This window comes from Lepeophtheirus salmonis, chromosome 10, assembly GCF_016086655.4.
Source record: "Lepeophtheirus salmonis chromosome 10, UVic_Lsal_1.4, whole genome shotgun sequence".
Lineage (NCBI taxonomy): Eukaryota > Metazoa > Arthropoda > Copepoda > Siphonostomatoida > Caligidae > Lepeophtheirus > Lepeophtheirus salmonis.
In genome coordinates this window covers 7768939-7785332 of record NC_052140.2, presented here as the reverse complement: position 1 = coordinate 7785332, position 16394 = coordinate 7768939, and the positions used below count along the sequence as shown (strand labels likewise).

At 33.4% G+C, this 16394-nt stretch overlaps 1 protein-coding gene and 1 long non-coding RNA gene across 12 annotated transcripts; one reads left to right on the top strand and one right to left on the bottom strand.

The window, feature by feature from the left end:
* Positions 1 to 720: 720 nt before the first annotated feature.
* Positions 721 to 14460, bottom strand: LOC121125198 (uncharacterized). 8 transcript variants are annotated; one of them, XM_040720333.2, is made up of 5 exons: positions 14171 to 14329; positions 14058 to 14120; positions 8669 to 8921; positions 5706 to 6895; positions 721 to 3658 (listed from the first exon to the last, which is right to left on the bottom strand). In XM_040720333.2, exons 4-5 carry the CDS (start codon positions 5986 to 5988, stop codon positions 927 to 929), a joined length of 3015 nt encoding a protein of 1004 aa, XP_040576267.1. In that variant the 5' UTR covers positions 5989 to 6895; positions 8669 to 8921; positions 14058 to 14120; positions 14171 to 14329; the 3' UTR covers positions 721 to 926. The 8 variants fall into 8 exon arrangements, with proteins under 8 accessions (XP_040576267.1, XP_071747426.1, XP_040576268.1 ...); XM_071891325.1 differs by having other exon boundaries at positions 14062 to 14120; XM_040720334.2 differs by lacking the exon at positions 14058 to 14120 and having other exon boundaries at positions 14171 to 14460.
* On the top strand, positions 14164 to 15614 carry LOC121125199 (uncharacterized). Of its 4 annotated transcripts, none has more exons than XR_011781986.1 (3): positions 14164 to 14238; positions 14323 to 14953; positions 15035 to 15614. It is a non-coding gene; the product is annotated as an uncharacterized lncRNA (long non-coding RNA). The 4 variants fall into 4 exon arrangements; XR_005866574.2 differs by having other exon boundaries at positions 14323 to 15292; positions 15362 to 15614; XR_005866572.2 differs by having other exon boundaries at positions 14323 to 15303; positions 15362 to 15614.
* The last annotated feature ends 780 nt before the right edge of the window (positions 15615 to 16394 follow it).

Here is a 16394-nt window from a genome sequence, read left to right as displayed (position 1 = left end):
GAAATTATAAGATGGCCAAAATAGGCATTCAGTGTATGACAAGGACTCCCAGGCTTATGATCCATCTACTTTTAAGTAACATAAAATGGTCATTTTTTAAGATTTATTCAAAAACAAAAGCACTCTACAGTTTAATTATTTTAATCATTATTGATAAAGCAACGTTTGTTTGCCTGTCTGAATATATGAGAGCAAGTCAATGGGTGCACTGTACATAGTCATCCATAATGGATATGATAGGCATATTTTGACTAAGAAATAACAAAGCCATCGTATTTATCAAATATTGCAGGTGCATGCAAATAGAATCGAAATGTGCTCATGAGAAACGGAGTTTAGCACTGAGGATTTCTTGGAGAGTTATCAGATCATTGTTAAAGGAAAGTTAGTCTTTTAGCTGACGCTTAATTACTACAACAGTGCCGGGTAATACCCCTAGTATATGTATGTGAGTAGAGAAATAATTAAATTGAAAAAAATGAAGTATAAAAAATTATCTTTCTCACCCAAATTTCCATAATTTTTTCGCCAAACGGCATAAACTATAATTTGTTTATTAATTGTAATAATGTTACTATGATCCTAGAGAGAAAACTCAAAAGAAACAATATTCAACAAAAATCCCTACAATTGAACTTCTTTTTGGTCGTTCTTTTGGGAAGTTAAAGCACTGAGTCAGAAAATACAATTTGATTTCTCCATCCCACCCAAATACACCCGTTTTCTGTTTGATCGATGATTATAAATTTATTTATCTTAATAACACAACCATAGGTATATTAAAAATTCAACACAAATATAAACTCTTAAATAGATAAAGATATGACACTTATACTCCAATTAGTAAGACATATAGTTAAAAGAAAATCATTAATTGAGCAAAACCCGGGATACTTTAAATACGATTAATGTATTTGAATATGTCTTCATTGATCATTGGATTTTGTGGACCCACTTTGTTCGATATCGCTCACAATGCATTTGATGACATTGATGACCTCTTCATCCTCATCATCCTCTTGGGCAGCAATTGGAATCTCTCTTTGGTTTAAGTAACTATCCGCTTCTATGCGATCCCGTTCGGGAATAATAACTTTAGGAGAAAAATGGGGCTCATCTTTGATGTGCATTAGGTTTTCATTCAAATCCTCATCAACGTCATTGTATTCCTCGTCTATATCGATCGTTAGAGGCGGAGATGAGGAAGAAAGCGTGGAAGAAGGAGAGTTCGCTCGAATCAGTCTCTTTTTAAGAGGTATGCTTTGTAGGATATTATAGGGTTCATTGGGCTCAACCATCCTTTGTTCTACCTCCTTAATAAGAAGAGGAGGAGAAAGAACAGGCGGCGGCGGAGTTGCCCCTCTGTCAAAGATTTGAAAAACAATTTTTCGCTTTTTAATTGGATTCGTGATTTCCTCTTTTTTGGCATCAACTTCTGCGATAATGATCTCATCCTCCTTCATTTTCTTAGAGGATTTAAAATATTTCTCATCTTGCGATTTCTTTTTAGAGGGACGTTTATTTTTTTTCTCTTCTCTAACGGGTTCTTCGATTGGATTTTGTGGTGCGTCAAAATTGTTGTCCCAAGGCTCCAACGTTTCCTTGCTCTGATGCAAGTCCTTAAAGGACTGATCATCCACTCCATACAACTTTTCCCATGACTTAATTGTGCATACTTTATTGGATGAAGAGAATGCACAGCGAATGTTCTCCATATCTGAAAAGAACATGTCCTTACATTTGATGGCCTCCCATATAATATTTTTAAATGTATTAGGCATGATTATGCGGCCAATACAACGAATAGGCTCGTTTATATCCGTGATCATGGCCCATGTTGATTTGTCTTTTCTTGTCAATAGCACTGAGGATGAAAAGTTGGACTTAGAAACAAGTCGTTGTGTGTTCTCAGTCAGTGGAGATATTAAGACATCGATAGATCTTCCGATAATCTCATTTTCTGAATTATTCACAAACACTAATTCAGAGCCTTCAGACTTCATAAAGGAGACGAAATAAAATATAATAAGGTCATAATATACGTTCCGTATTACAACCCTCATTTTGGCTATGGCACGAATTTTTCGCATCATTCGAAAGTCAATAATAGAAGAGTGATCATAGTTTTCGTCAGATTTGATATGACCTTTTAAGGTATTTTGAAAAATGATGAGAGATTGCTTCCGTTCCACGATAAATGACTCTCCCTCAAAGATTTCCTTTTTAAGGAACTCTAAGTTATTTAGCTGCTCGTGATTCAATATCTTTGCTTTAATGAGGACGTTTGGTATGATTGAAGTGTTGTTCCCAAGGGAGTCCTTTGGCGGATGAACTTTTCGGGAAGTTATAGGGATTTTTAACTTGAGCACGCTATTGCTATTTGTGGGGATTCTATCGTTTTTAATCAAAAAGGTTTCAAAACTCTCACAGCCAAAAATTAGGTTATCAATCTCCAACAAAAAATTCAAGGCTGTTTCCTCGGAGATAAACACAATGTTATTATTAAATATCAATGCATGATATATAAGGGAATTTCTCTCTCTAAACTCAAATTTAAGCTTAATTCTTTTTCTGTAGGATAAGCCATAGACCCTATTTCCAAATACCGTCATGAGTAATCCATAAAAGGGATCTTGTTCCTTACTCTTTTGAATGGCACTCATCTGCGAGGAAGAAGTTGAGGTTGAAGAAGCGGACGCACAGCCTGGAGTCTTGGAAAAAATTATAGGTTTCCAAGTGATGAGAGGCTCGATTTTAAAGACCTTTTCAATCTTTTGAAAATAATGATAAAAGTTGGTGAAGCTTATGAGACAAGCCTTTTTTTCTGTACTACTGTGAGAGTCTTTTTCCGTAGATATGTAATTATGAAAATCTTCTGAATGTTCCATAAACTTTACAGGAAGGTTAAACTGACTTGAATTGGAGTCATCCAAATAAAAAGCAGCGCTCATCTTCGAGTGAGAAGTGCTTATTAGGACTTTATTGTCCTTCCATTTATCCCAAGGGAATAAAGAGATGTCTTTTGTGATAAATAGACAATATAGATTTGAAAAAAAATTATAGTTAAAGCTAGGAGGAACAGAAACGTTTTCCAAAATGACAGTATTGAAATGAACCAGTTTTTCGTTAAAGTTTCCAGAAAATACTCCTATCGTTTTTCGCTTCATCGTATGCTCCTCTGTTTTAATAGTGGCCTCAAAAATCCTTTTCTTGAGCTTCCGTTCCTTTTTCTTTTGATTCATAAGGAGTGTGTCCCTTTCTTTCAGTAAATGAGTTGCTAAATCTTGTTTAAAGTTATATGGACACTTTTTTAGAGTATTTGCAAATTGCAATTCTATTTTGACTTCCCATTTTTCATACTCTTGTGGAATATTCCCCTTTTGACCTTTGTAGAATGTATTGAATAGGTCATGAACTTTTTCCAGTAGTATTTTATCTTCATACTCGGAACTGATCAAAAGTGGAACGACTTTATCCAATAGATTCAACGTCTGATTTATGTCTTCTTGCCAGCTAAACAAAGTGTTTACAAATTCAGAGAGGTACTTCTCGCATTTAGTTGTGGTCTCCCTCTCATTAGTTTTTGAATTATTAGGCTGGGAGGACAAAGGGGGAGGAGAGGTCTGAGGAGAGTGCGAAGCTCTTGTTTTGAGGTTAACTAAATATCATAAAAAAATAAAAAAAAAAAAAAGGTAATTATTTTTCATCATTGTCATATTGGATCAGAAACAAAACAATGCAATTATATATACAATACGAAACTCAGTCATGAAATAAGTGAAAAACGACAGTTACTGTACGTTTTTGAATGGCAAAAAAAAAAATACTGATACATATCAACTCAAAGGTGATATTTAGATAAGAACAGAAATAAGTTAACAACTAAATCTCTATGATTATTTAATTTGAAGACCTTGATGTAACGTTTTCAATCTTTTTTATGAGTTGCACCACCTAGTTTTCTTGTGCCATTATCACACAGGAGAACGTGCTATCCCTATTCCCTTGGGAAGGGGGTGCCCCCTAAATTTTGTATCAAATTTTGGACATATTTATACTTCTGCTTTTGTTGTTATCGCAAATGGAATCCAAAATAGTTTAACAAATCAGTCTGACATTTAGCGAGTAGACGTATAAAATAATCAAGCATGTTTCTATTAGATTTGGGGTTCGGTTTGGAAATGCTACAAAGGTTTGAGACAGTTATATATTTTTCTTGGACCGAACTAATTCGGTCCAACAAAAAGCTCGCTCCGAACCGGTCTCATATACAAATGATGTCTAGATCGATCCAAAGGAAAAATACGCTCTAGTTTGGTCCCAAAATATGGGTCTAGACACATTTTACAGATAAATTGTTTATAACATGACATCATATGTTTTTCAAGTAGAATGACGTTATACGAAGTTTAAAAAGAAATGGCTCGGATTAATTTTGATCCCGCCGTCTCTTATATTTATACAGTATTTGTTCTACAACTTATCCTGTACTTAATACAGTTAATCTAGAAATAAAAATGGTCTCTCATAATATACGAGACTAAAAAATCGGGTCATAAATTGAGACCGGAAAAAAATCGCTCCATAATGTGAGACCTAATTAAAATCAGTCTACGGTCTGAGACTGCGGTCTGGATTGAAAAATCCATCCAAATCGGTCTTGAAAAATCGCTCCAAATTGGTCTTGAAAAATCAAGACCAAACCGAACAAAAAAAAAAATCGGCGCTGAAACGAGTCTCAACAATTGTTTCTATGATATTTTTTTTTTTTTTTTTTTGGGGCTGCAGGGTCATTTAGAGTCTGTTTTTGACCGAAATAAAGTTTCGTTTTCTCTTTGAATATTTATCTTCATCTCATTCCCCTCTTCTCTTCTCCTTCTTTCTACATCCCTAGCTCTGTCTCATTTCTTTTACCTACATTCTTTCTTCGTATCCCCCCTTTATTCAGCCCTGCAACACAGGTACCCTCTGAAACTATATATATAAATATAAGCTATAAGCTAGTGATATAAGTAATTATATAATGGTGTTGATAATTTTGGGGCTAGCCCCCCATGATGAAAGTTAGCAACGCCCCTGCACAGCAGACCTCACTAAGTTATCACAAAACATAAGGAATAACCACAAGTGGTACACTCGGTCCATGCTGCCTTAATTTTTGAAGAGTCCGATCAATGCGTTACTTTATAATATTGAATGTTGTGTCGGACCTTATCTAAGACCGTGCTTCAGCCCAGATTGGTTCGGTTAGGTCTCGTCCAGTCCCACTTTTTAGTCCTTAAAAAATACCTGTAGCCTTCGTCACATCATTGAGGTGTTTCTTTGTTATGAATTTATATTATTCATTTGTATTAAGGGAGTCGTCCCAGACTGGACTGGACTTGAGCGACAGAACACTATATGCAAGACTAATAGAAATACAAGATTAGACCATCATGGAATCGGGAAGGATATAATTATCCATTTTATGTAGCCTACCGACTGATAGGAAAGACAGACATATTTTAACGTCATAGAGTATAAACAGCAGTACTCTAACAGTAACAGTCAAAAGGTGATATATCGCTACTCTTGATAACAGTCATACTCCTTGACGTCACTATTAAAAAGCGTGGTGGAAGTCAAACATCAGTCGGAAAAGTGTTATGGTATAACCTTGTATTTCTATTAATCTTGACTATATGTAAATATGATGTATTACTCACCAGGACTATTATTGGAAGTTCTCTCTTGATGTTGATGAGAGGATGTGGCGGTTGGTCCCTTAGGAGAATAAATACGTAAATTGGATAGCTTTTTATCCGGAGAATCACTTTGACTTGGATGAAATCTCTCGCTCGGACCAGAATATGATCTTCCACTTTGTAAATGCGCCTTAAATACAGAGTCTGAGCTAAAATTAGGTTTTTTTTTTAAATCTTTCATGCTTTGTTGATCCGGGCGGAAGTGAATGGCACTGTTTTGCGAGGAATCGTGATAGGGATACATTGCAATAGGTTTTATCACAGAGGATTGAGATGGTTTTTGTACTGAATTTTGAATGTATTTATTGGTAGTTTCAGTAGTTTGTTGTTGACTTTGTTGCCGGTGAAGCAGATCATAAAAAGTTGCTAGCACTGCTGCTTGGCCCACCACTGCTACTGGAACTTTGGAAATGAGACTGAAGTTTGCTGTAAGGAGAAGGTAAAGCTCGTGACATACTCGGACTATAGTATGGCGGTAATCCTGAGGGTGGAGGATGGTGTGGCGTATGAAAAGGAACACCTAAAGGATGAGGAGAGGAATTCATAACAGGCTCATTTTTGAGGCAAGCATATTTATAGAAGGGAAGAATGAAGTTTTCATTCAAGATCCAGGCCTTGAAATAAAAGTATTCCCCACAACGTACAACCTTCTCAGTGTTCAAATCTATGACCAGAGGTCGAAGAGGATGAAGCGGCATGTGTGCCTCTCCTTTTTGAGCAGGAACGAATGCAAATCCGGATATGTAAGCATTCGTAGCCTCGATATGTGATACAAAATGACTTGAAGTGGACGTCATTTTCATGACAATGTGAACAGACTGTCTGGAGGAGGAGTCTCCAAAGAAGGCATTTTTGACTTCCTCCGTGATCAAAGGGGCACTGGATGAATTCCATGATGATGATGGTTTAGTATATATTATTTGAATATTGACAATAAAGTCTGCATTGTATTGGATTCTCGGGTTACGAGAGAAAAGGTCCTTGGCATTAGAGCTTCCCCATTCGTTCAAATGAGAGTTCCTTGAGCGAGGGAATACGTTCACATCCAAGTGATAGTTGGCCCAAACCACATATCCGCTCCATAAGGGTGTAGCATTATCATGTTGAATGGACTTCAAAAAGGAGGTTTCAGGATTAATCATCATTATAGCCTTAAAAGATACAAGACATTATTTTTTTTAAATAGTTGATTGTCTTTAATGATTATTTTATTTCATACTCTGTAAAAGAGTTAAGTGTTAGTTTTTTTTAAAGCTAATAATTATTTTCATAGCAACGGTGTTATTTTTGTACGAAAAATGTGTGCTCTATGCATGTGACTATTATTTTAATTTTTTCAGGGAACCGATGATGATATCATAATTCTATATTATTGATTTTCAAACTTGAAGAGTACAAGTGTATATTATTTAAGGCCTTACAACAGTTGTGAAAGCTTAATAATTATTTGAACGTATAAATATATATATCAATAATAGCTTCAGTCACAGGTGTCCTATTAACAACAAAAAATTAATATTTTTTTATTATATATCATTGGTATAATATCATCTGTACATATACGTACAAAATATATTATTCATATATTCAAATTTATATTCGTATGTCTGCTCAAATGTATGGATACGTTTTTGTACTAGTGGCATTGTGGATTAGTAAATCCATGTCCTATTCACCTTATGGCTAAGTTATAATAAAAGAAGAGGGTCGTTGCAATCTCTCTTTTTATTTTAAAATAACGCAAATAATACTATTATGTATATATGGCTCACTAGAGAACAGGCTGTGGACCTGACTAAATAATAAAGACTTGCAAATCTACAAGGACTAGAGTCCATTTTTGAAACATAGCAAGACTCCACTTTATCACACGGATAATATAAGACTCTAGACTTGTCTAGGTCTCCAAAACTAAGACCCGCGAATATTCGATTTGGACCCGAAATGTATTTCAATTTGTGTGTCGATATAAAGTACTTTTATCATATCCTGGTAAACAAATTTTGAAATTATGGGATCCTGTGCAGCGGTGCTTGAATGTATTTGAAAATGGGGGAGCAAATTATGTAATGGTGTTGTCATAGACAAGACAGCTTACAATTTTATCGGATAAATATGATACATAGTCTAAAACAGTGGGATGGGGTTCCGTTCCCCTTTGGTTTCGGCGCCAATTACCCCAAAAAATATTGAGATCCCGATAGTAAGTAAATAATAAATATTGTTAAATTGAAGTATTACTCTTTACATTTTAAGAAGGAATAATATATTTTATGCTAGTCTTATATTTACAATTATCATGATTTTCATTCTTATAAATATAATTTAAGGTACATGGGAGTTATGGGTAGTTTATTCAATAAGAACTGAATAACAAGCTCATTTTTGGTAGAGATATATTATATATAATTGTAAAATACACAAGCCCACTTGCGGACTAAAAGTCAAGAGCTCGAAGCATCAATGGAATCCTTGTAAAATCCTTTTATGAAAATATAAGAAATCTGCAATGTCACATCTCATAAGACGGTTTCAAAGATAATATATGTATAATAATTCAAATACGGAACTTTTGTGGAGATGTGGAAGAGTTAAAAACCTCTGACAAATAAATAACATGATCCGGTGAGGTGAACCCATGGGGGTATTTATTAAAGTAGTATCTTTTATTTTTCGAAGGCTTTAAGTACTCTTCTCGATGGAAATATATGTAAGTAATTGTACATTATGATCAAAAAAGTGGGTTTCAATTTTGGATTTGCAGACTTTTCTCCATCTCTACAGACTAATGACTTAATAGTACGCTGATACATAATTACGATTCAGGAATATTTGAGTATATTGATTATTGATAGAAGATAATATAAAAGAGTTCATGCTCTGAATTGAATACACCTATTAATTATGACGGGTATTTAACTTACATTTATTCCTGTAGGTATACTTCCCCTCCGCCCCAACTGATTAAAAGGAAGTTCTAGGCTCTTTGAACCATAATTCTTGCACTCACTTGTACACTAGCACAATTGCACTGCTTATTATTAGGTAATATGAATCCTTTTGTTGTCGTTAATGAAGTACACAGATCCAACAAGTGGATTAAAGGAGTTGAGAATGTGTTACTTTTAGTCGTGGCTTTTTGTTTCATTCAGGGGCATTCTGATTGTATTTATAATTCTGAAATATGAATACAAAAATCTAATTATTAAAAGAGTTACAACTGTTTTGCTTCTCTGCACACAGCTTTACATGACAAATGGGCTAAACATACACACACACCTAGTAGGAGTACTTTTATCAACCACGATACTCATCTGTATTCACCTCTTTCACCACACTTACACTTTTTCTCTTAAATGTATATCACAATCCTTACATGATTATTATATAGTAGTAGTCTAGCAGAAGTTTGCGTGTCTCTTTATAATAATGACAAATATATGTAGACTAGTTTGATGTATCTATATACAACTGTTGATCATATTGTATTAAATGAATAATCATCATAAAATGTACAACAAACAGTTGTGCTCTGACGATGATGACGGTAGCGGGGATTCGATGATAATTTCTCTCCATCATGACTCTCTCTCTCTCTACAGATGGCTTTTTATTGTACTACACCTCTTTCACGACGGCTTATATTATTGTTATTTTGAGGATGATGAAATGGAGAATATACTGTTATTAATTGCTATTAATTTCTAAATAATGTGGGCCGTCCCCAGGATTATATTTTGAGGCCTCAAAGTTTTTACATTTTTTTCAAAAATATTCAAAAAAACAAATTTCTGGAAAAAAACTTCAATATCAATATTTATTCCCAAAAGAATTTTTTGTGAAAAAAAATCAAAAAAAAAATTTCAAATATTAAATTTTTTGGAAAAAAAAATCAAAAAACCCATTGATACCTACAGAAGATTAAATTTTTTGAATTTTTTTCTTTAAATATTAAATTTTTTGGAAAAAAAATTCAAAATAATTAATTTTAAATTTATTAATAAAATTTCAAAAAAAAATAAATTTATTAACAAAATTTCAAAAAAAAAAAATTTATTAACAAAATTTAAAAAAAAAAAAATTTTAAATTTATTAACAAAATTTAAAAAAAAAAAAATTTTAAATTTATTAACAAAATTTCAAAAAAAATAAATTTTAAATTTATTAACACAATTTCAAAAAATATATTCCTAGCTAGGCGTTACAAAATAAAAACATAACTAGGAATTTAGAACTGAAGGACCGACGAATCGGTCCTGATGACCGTTGAATGTTAAAAAGATCTTCTTTATACATACTCAGTTTTGTAACAGGCACTTAAACAAGAGGCATTGCTTCAAAATTTGGGCCCAGGAAATGGTATTATATACAAACAGGGCCCCAACTACCTTATACGCAGAGTGCATAGTGCCCCATGCTCCAACAGGGTCCCCAAAAACTAAGGTTGCTTAAAATAATGGTGTTCAATGTGAGGGCGGGAGGGGAGGCCAAGGGTGGGGGGGGTTGAGCTCAGGAAGATGGTCGACTTTTTTGGCTAACTATTAGATGGTTATTGTTATTTTTTTTTTTTTTTTTTAGATTAAAGGCCGTGTGATACAATAAAGGTAAATACGTATATCATTTACACCATATTATGCATATGGAATATTAAAAGGGTATTAATTTTCAAATAAAGAAGCACAAGAACCAGGCCGATAAGCAATATATTGCAGTCTCGGTTCGACTTTGTCGGTTCTCGTTCTAGCAGTTCAATAACTGCTAGACCGATAAAGGCACAGCCTTTTTTACTAATTAAAATACTTTACATAGAAGAAACATAAAGTCAACTTTTTCTTCTCTTTTGTGTATCAACTTCATAGGAATTCTTGAGTATGAAGGTAATATTGTTATAATGAAGAGTTTGATTCGTATTTTTTTTCATTTTTATAGGTACAAAGTGTAAGCTGGTCCCAACATTTTTTTCTATATGTTTCTTTAGAAATTAATTTCACATTGCTTTTCAATCAATTAATAATCCAACCATATTTTAAATCAATCATTAATTTACAAAAAAAAAACAGCAAAAAAATAAAAATACTGAATAAGTATAAATGAATATTACGTTATAAGAGTCAAAATTTGGTTGTATTAAATTATTTACAAAAGTGTACAAAAATTGTGATTCATATAAAAGAAAAATCCGTCAATATTCTACTTTTTAAATGAAAAATAGGAGTTATATTTTATCTGGATTTGAAATCCTCAAAAAGTAAAGAGTGCATCTCCACCCCCCCCCCTATTGTATAAACGAACACATGATGAAATTTTTGAAAAAGGGACATGAAACTATCTAAACACATGGTTTTTTGAATGTGACTCATAATTTTTTATCTAGAATTATATTTAAGATACAAATTTAAAATCCGCCCCTAAAACAGTGTTTTTATTGTGTAAATAAGGAAAACATATTATTCTGCAGAGATTACTCAGAGTCAAGGAAGTGCATACATACATTCAAGTACAATGTATTTACATTTAAATATTGACATTTGTTGCAACTCTCATCTATTTTGTGTATAGTATATAGTAAGTTGTAGAAAAAAATGATATAAAAATTTTCTATTGGCTGCAATCTAAAATATATATCTTTCCAAGAAGTAGTATTAGGTAAGCTCAAATACACAAAAATGAGATATTTATAGCTTTTGGTCATGTTTGAAAAGCTTCATGTGCTTTGTACTCATGGCACAATCCTTATTTAGGATTGAAGACTGTGGTCCCGTCCGGTTCAGTCCTGCACATCAGTCCTAAAAACTTATTAAGTGACTCAACTTTATTTCTTTTGGAATTTTCATTTTTTTAATAAGTTTTAGTACTGACAATCCAAGAACTGATATGACCTTTCCTAAGACTAAAGTGAACCTAATGAATAAGGGCTGATACAGCCCTAACAAAGGCAAGGGGAACTGCAGGATTATATATATATATTCCTGCTATTTTTTTGGTGAGGGGCCTTGGCTTTTTAGAGCTGTTCACATAAAAAGGAATTTTTTTTATAAAAAAAACTTTTAAAATTAAATTTCAAATATAAAATGTTTAAAAAAAAAAAAATTCAAAATTTTTAGAAAAAATTAATTTTTTTCTAAGAATTTCCAAAAAGCAAGTCTCCCTCAAAATATAATCCTGGAGAACCCTTTGGACTGTTCCTGAGACAGGACTGGCCCGAATAAATAGGACAAACACAACAATAGTTTTTGGTCACTTTTCCAAAACTTCATGCGTTTTGTGCTCAGGGTAAAGTTTAATATATGTTGAAGTTTGATATAATCAAGTTGATCACTTCTTCTTTTTCTACTTCTTATTATTAATCTAGAATATACTCAGTTGATATTTGAACTTTAAATACTTTACATATATATATTTCAATGAGTTTGCAAAGATGTGCTCATTCAGTCTATACACAATGTAGTTATGTAATAAAATGCCGATTTCAGTGCGAAATATCTTACAAGGGGTGTGCACAGAAGTCTAGAAGTGTTTTGGGGATCCCCATAGAAAAGCTGGATATTCATTACTTAAATGAGGGAAATCAATTTGACGTTAATTATACTTAATATAGATAAATTTTTAATCTTTTACACAGTTTAAATTTTTTTTCAATATATAGGTTCATTTAATCGTACCATTTGCTGGAAAATAAATCATCTCAAGGTAGCTTTTAAAACAACGCATATAATGTAATGGATCAAACAAAAGGTATAATGGTCATGACAAATTTTATTTTTCTAGTATTTTGTGAAATTTTTTATCAATTTGTTGATGCTAAGTACATAAATTTTAACCCGACATTAGCACCTTCAATCTTTATTACTGCGCAATATGAAAGTACATTGTCTTATTTATTTTTTTTCTCCAGTTTAATATTGTATTCTGTAATTCTTGAAAATTTCATTCAATTCTCATGATGTTTAAGAAAGTTGTGCTGCTTTATTAAAATATCATATTAGATCACAGATTTGGTTGTAGATTATAACATAAAGAGAATACAAATAAAGGTTGAAATCCTGATGATAAATTGGTCATCACTTTCTTAATATTGAAACTAAAGACAAAGTTTTGTTATCAAAATGTCTTTTTTTTACCATTATCTATCGGGTGTAGAAAAAGTAATGAGACCTTCTAAAAACACAGTTTTGAATAGTTGTTGTTAATTAAATCTTAAAGTTTCCATTATTTTTGAATAGCTCAGATTCTAAGGTTTTGATTGATGCACATGTAGTAAACCAAAATTCTGAATATGTTGCGATGGAAGAAAGAAGAGCCATGCACATCGGCAATGTAATCTGCCCCGGGAGGACTACCTCGGACATCATGAAGGCCTTTAAGCTCAACCCGGCAATGAAGATGTCAGAGTACTCCAAGAAGTAGAAGGTGCATCGGTACAGTGTGGGCAAGGCCATCCAAAAGGTTGGAGAATGTCCCTTAGAAGAATTGCTCCAAAGTCAAAAAGAACTCCGTCTTCAGCAATGTCAACAACTCTTGAACGATCTGAAGCACAACAGAAACGGGGCGATTTTTTTTCTCTGATGAAAAGACCTTTACTGTTGACTCCGTCTACAACAAGCAATATGATTGGATGATATACCTTGGGAAGGCTGACAGCAGCATCAGGGCAGTCACCAAGGCCAAACAACTCTGTGATGATACTGGGGGTTGTGGCATCAACTGGAGAAAAAATGCCTCCAATTTGGTTTCCTGTTGCATACCGGTTACTCACGGCCGACTACTTGATGGTGTTGAAGGAAAAGGTGGTCCCATATATGGCTAAGAACATAAGGAAGTCCAACAAGGCTATGAACGTATTTCAGCAGGACGGGGCTCCGGCCCATAGCGCTAATATTGTATAAGAGTGCATGGTCTAAGAACCTTTGGCCCCGTCAGAGCTCATATCTGAATCCACTGGATTACTTCATTTAATGGCAAATTGAGAAGAAGGCCTGTAAAGTCCGCCACTGGAATATTGATTCTCTCAAACTTCCGCTCATTAACATTGGAGGATCATGAAGAAGGACTACGTTGCCAATGTGTGTAAGGGTTCTGGAAACGGGTGGAGGCTATAATTGTAGCTGATGGTGGCCATATTCATAATAACTTTACATTGTTATAGTAAAAAAATATTATGAAATAAAATTTTCTTTGTACAACATCATCCTGATCAATTATGAGTATTTTAATGACTACTTAGAGGCAGGTCCAAGTACTTTTTCTACACCCGGTAATAGATTAAACAGGTTTAAAAGGAAAATATTGAATTTGTAATTTTTTGTAACATACCTACACAGTGGCAAAAAAAATGTTATCCGTCACAATTAGATCTTTTGTGGCAGAAGGCGCGCCCTAAAATAGGTATTTATTTATAAAAGCACAAATATACGTGAGATACACACCATTCAGTAGTGGACTTTATTCAATCATTTTTTCCAAACATATATGTCTAATACACTCGTACTACTGAGTAAGACTATTATTTTTGAAAACTGATTGATTTCCGGTGTTTCCGTTACACGAATAAATAATCACTTGCACTCTTTATTTTTAGGATCTTGAACGAAACATCCAATTCTACAAGATAAACCACCACGTATCATCATCATCATTTATTAACATCATTCGCATCAGGTACAATAAAGATAAAATAAGGAAGGGCACAGGCACGTATCTTCTTTCTTAAGCAACTAAAGCAATGTTTCTTCTCCTCGGACATACTCAAGAAATTTTCAACACAACAGAGCCGGCCATCTTTAACTTTTTTATTATTGGGATTTCTATGCCTATAGTATTTATGTATCTTTTAAGTACAGTAAACCATTGGATTACGAGCAAAATATTATACATAAAGGAAAGGTTTTAGGTCAAGCAATGGCATTTCGACGTAGGATAATTATCCGTAAGTACATTTCGTTGAAGGATCATTTTGGACATTTGTGAATAAAAGCTAGTCATTTTGGACAACAAATATTTAATGACAACTGTATTTGTCCATTTTTACAAAAAAAAAAAAACCTCACATCAACTCACTCAAACGACTGTTACATAATGCCTGAAATTTTGGTCAGTAACTGTCAACAGATATTAGTTAGATATGAATAGCTTTTATGTACGAGTTCTTCCATCTTCACGTCGAGGTCGGAAACTTTTCAGACTACTCTCATACTATATATGTCATATAGGTAAATCCATGAGTGTTCTTATGCAGAAAATATTTTTTATTAATTACATTCTTTAATGATCATTATATAAACACTAAACAGATGTATATGGTTCGAATGTAGATCGAACTTCTACTGTTGTAGTACTTTAAATAAGTTAAATAATTCATACACATGACAGCAATTCGAATGGAAGAAGTGCTAATCATTTCTCCGTCATCAATTAATCATCAATCAACATGATGGATTATTTATATCGGAAAATAGAATGGATTGAAAAAATTTATTGGACAATAATTTGGTTAATTGAGATACGTATGGTTAGGGCTAGCTCTATGAGAAGGACATTGCTCTTGCCTGGTATTATGATTGTTCGTCAATCAATGAGTATTTATTTTGCTATCACATTAAATTCCTTCGTAATTTCAGTACTAGAACAAATGAATAAAAGAAGAAATAAAGTTGATTGACTTCATCAAGGACCGAACTTTATCCGTCTTAGGACGTATAAGCAGCACTGAACTGGACTGCTCTGAGATTGAAGTGAACTGGGCTCAGCTCTTTAATCCTAAATATAGATTGACACCGCTCTGTGATCCAGTCATTTGCAATTCTAGGAACTAGATCTTGCAAGTTGAAAATAAATACACAAAAATTATTTAAAAGCAACTAATTATCAGAGTGTTCTTGTACCCTCATTTAAGTGAGAGGGGTAGGGAACCATCATTTCATAATTTGTGAGATCAGGAGGGGGAGGAATAGTTTACAAAAACAACAAAATCACGCAATTTTTCCTTGTCAATATTTTTCAAAAATGAGTGTTATGGACCCATTGACCCTCTGGCTAACACAATTTCGTCATCACAGTGTCCGAGGTACTTCTAATTATAATATATATATATATATACAACAATCCACGAGCTTTTTTTGTCCAATTGCAAATTTGGAATCTTATTTATAAAATAGTAACTAAGTGAAGTTTTGTCCTGCTGCTAAGGATACCTTTGAGCAAGCGAATCCTTTGTGAGGTCAGTAATGAGTAGAGTCAGTTGTTTAAAGTCAAAAAGTGTCAACTAACGAAAACAGGGAGAATATATCTAGGACATTAATTTATCTCAAAAAGGGAGTTATGCCGATGGTAAGGTGACCAACTTTTCTCTTTGGGCCGAATATGTTCTCTCTTTTCATTAGTTCAGGAGCGCCCAGGAACTTTTTGATAAATCCATGAAATTTCTGGTTTTTATTGGCTCAGTGGATTTTCAAAAAAATTAAAAAAATGATTTAAAATAATAAGAATATAAATTTATTATCAAAATAGGGTCAATTGACACTCTAGTTGATGGCCAACATCTCCAGTAAGCTTCAATTTTTTTTAAATAACATCTGAAAAGAGGCTCTCTGAGTCCAAATCCCTCGCAATTCGAGGGCTTGCTGTCTTATATTTTTTTTTATTGTTTTTCCC

Excerpts from the sequence above, each read along its gene's own strand:
- LOC121125198 (XM_040720334.2), bottom strand. The coding sequence starts at position 5,988 with ATGTATCCCTATCACGATTCCTCGCAAAACAGTGCCATTCACTTCCGC. Across the intron at positions 3,659-5,705 it reads AACTTCCAATAATAGTCCTG|TTAACCTCAAAACAAGAGCT; the intron begins GTGAGTAATACA and ends TATGATATTTAG.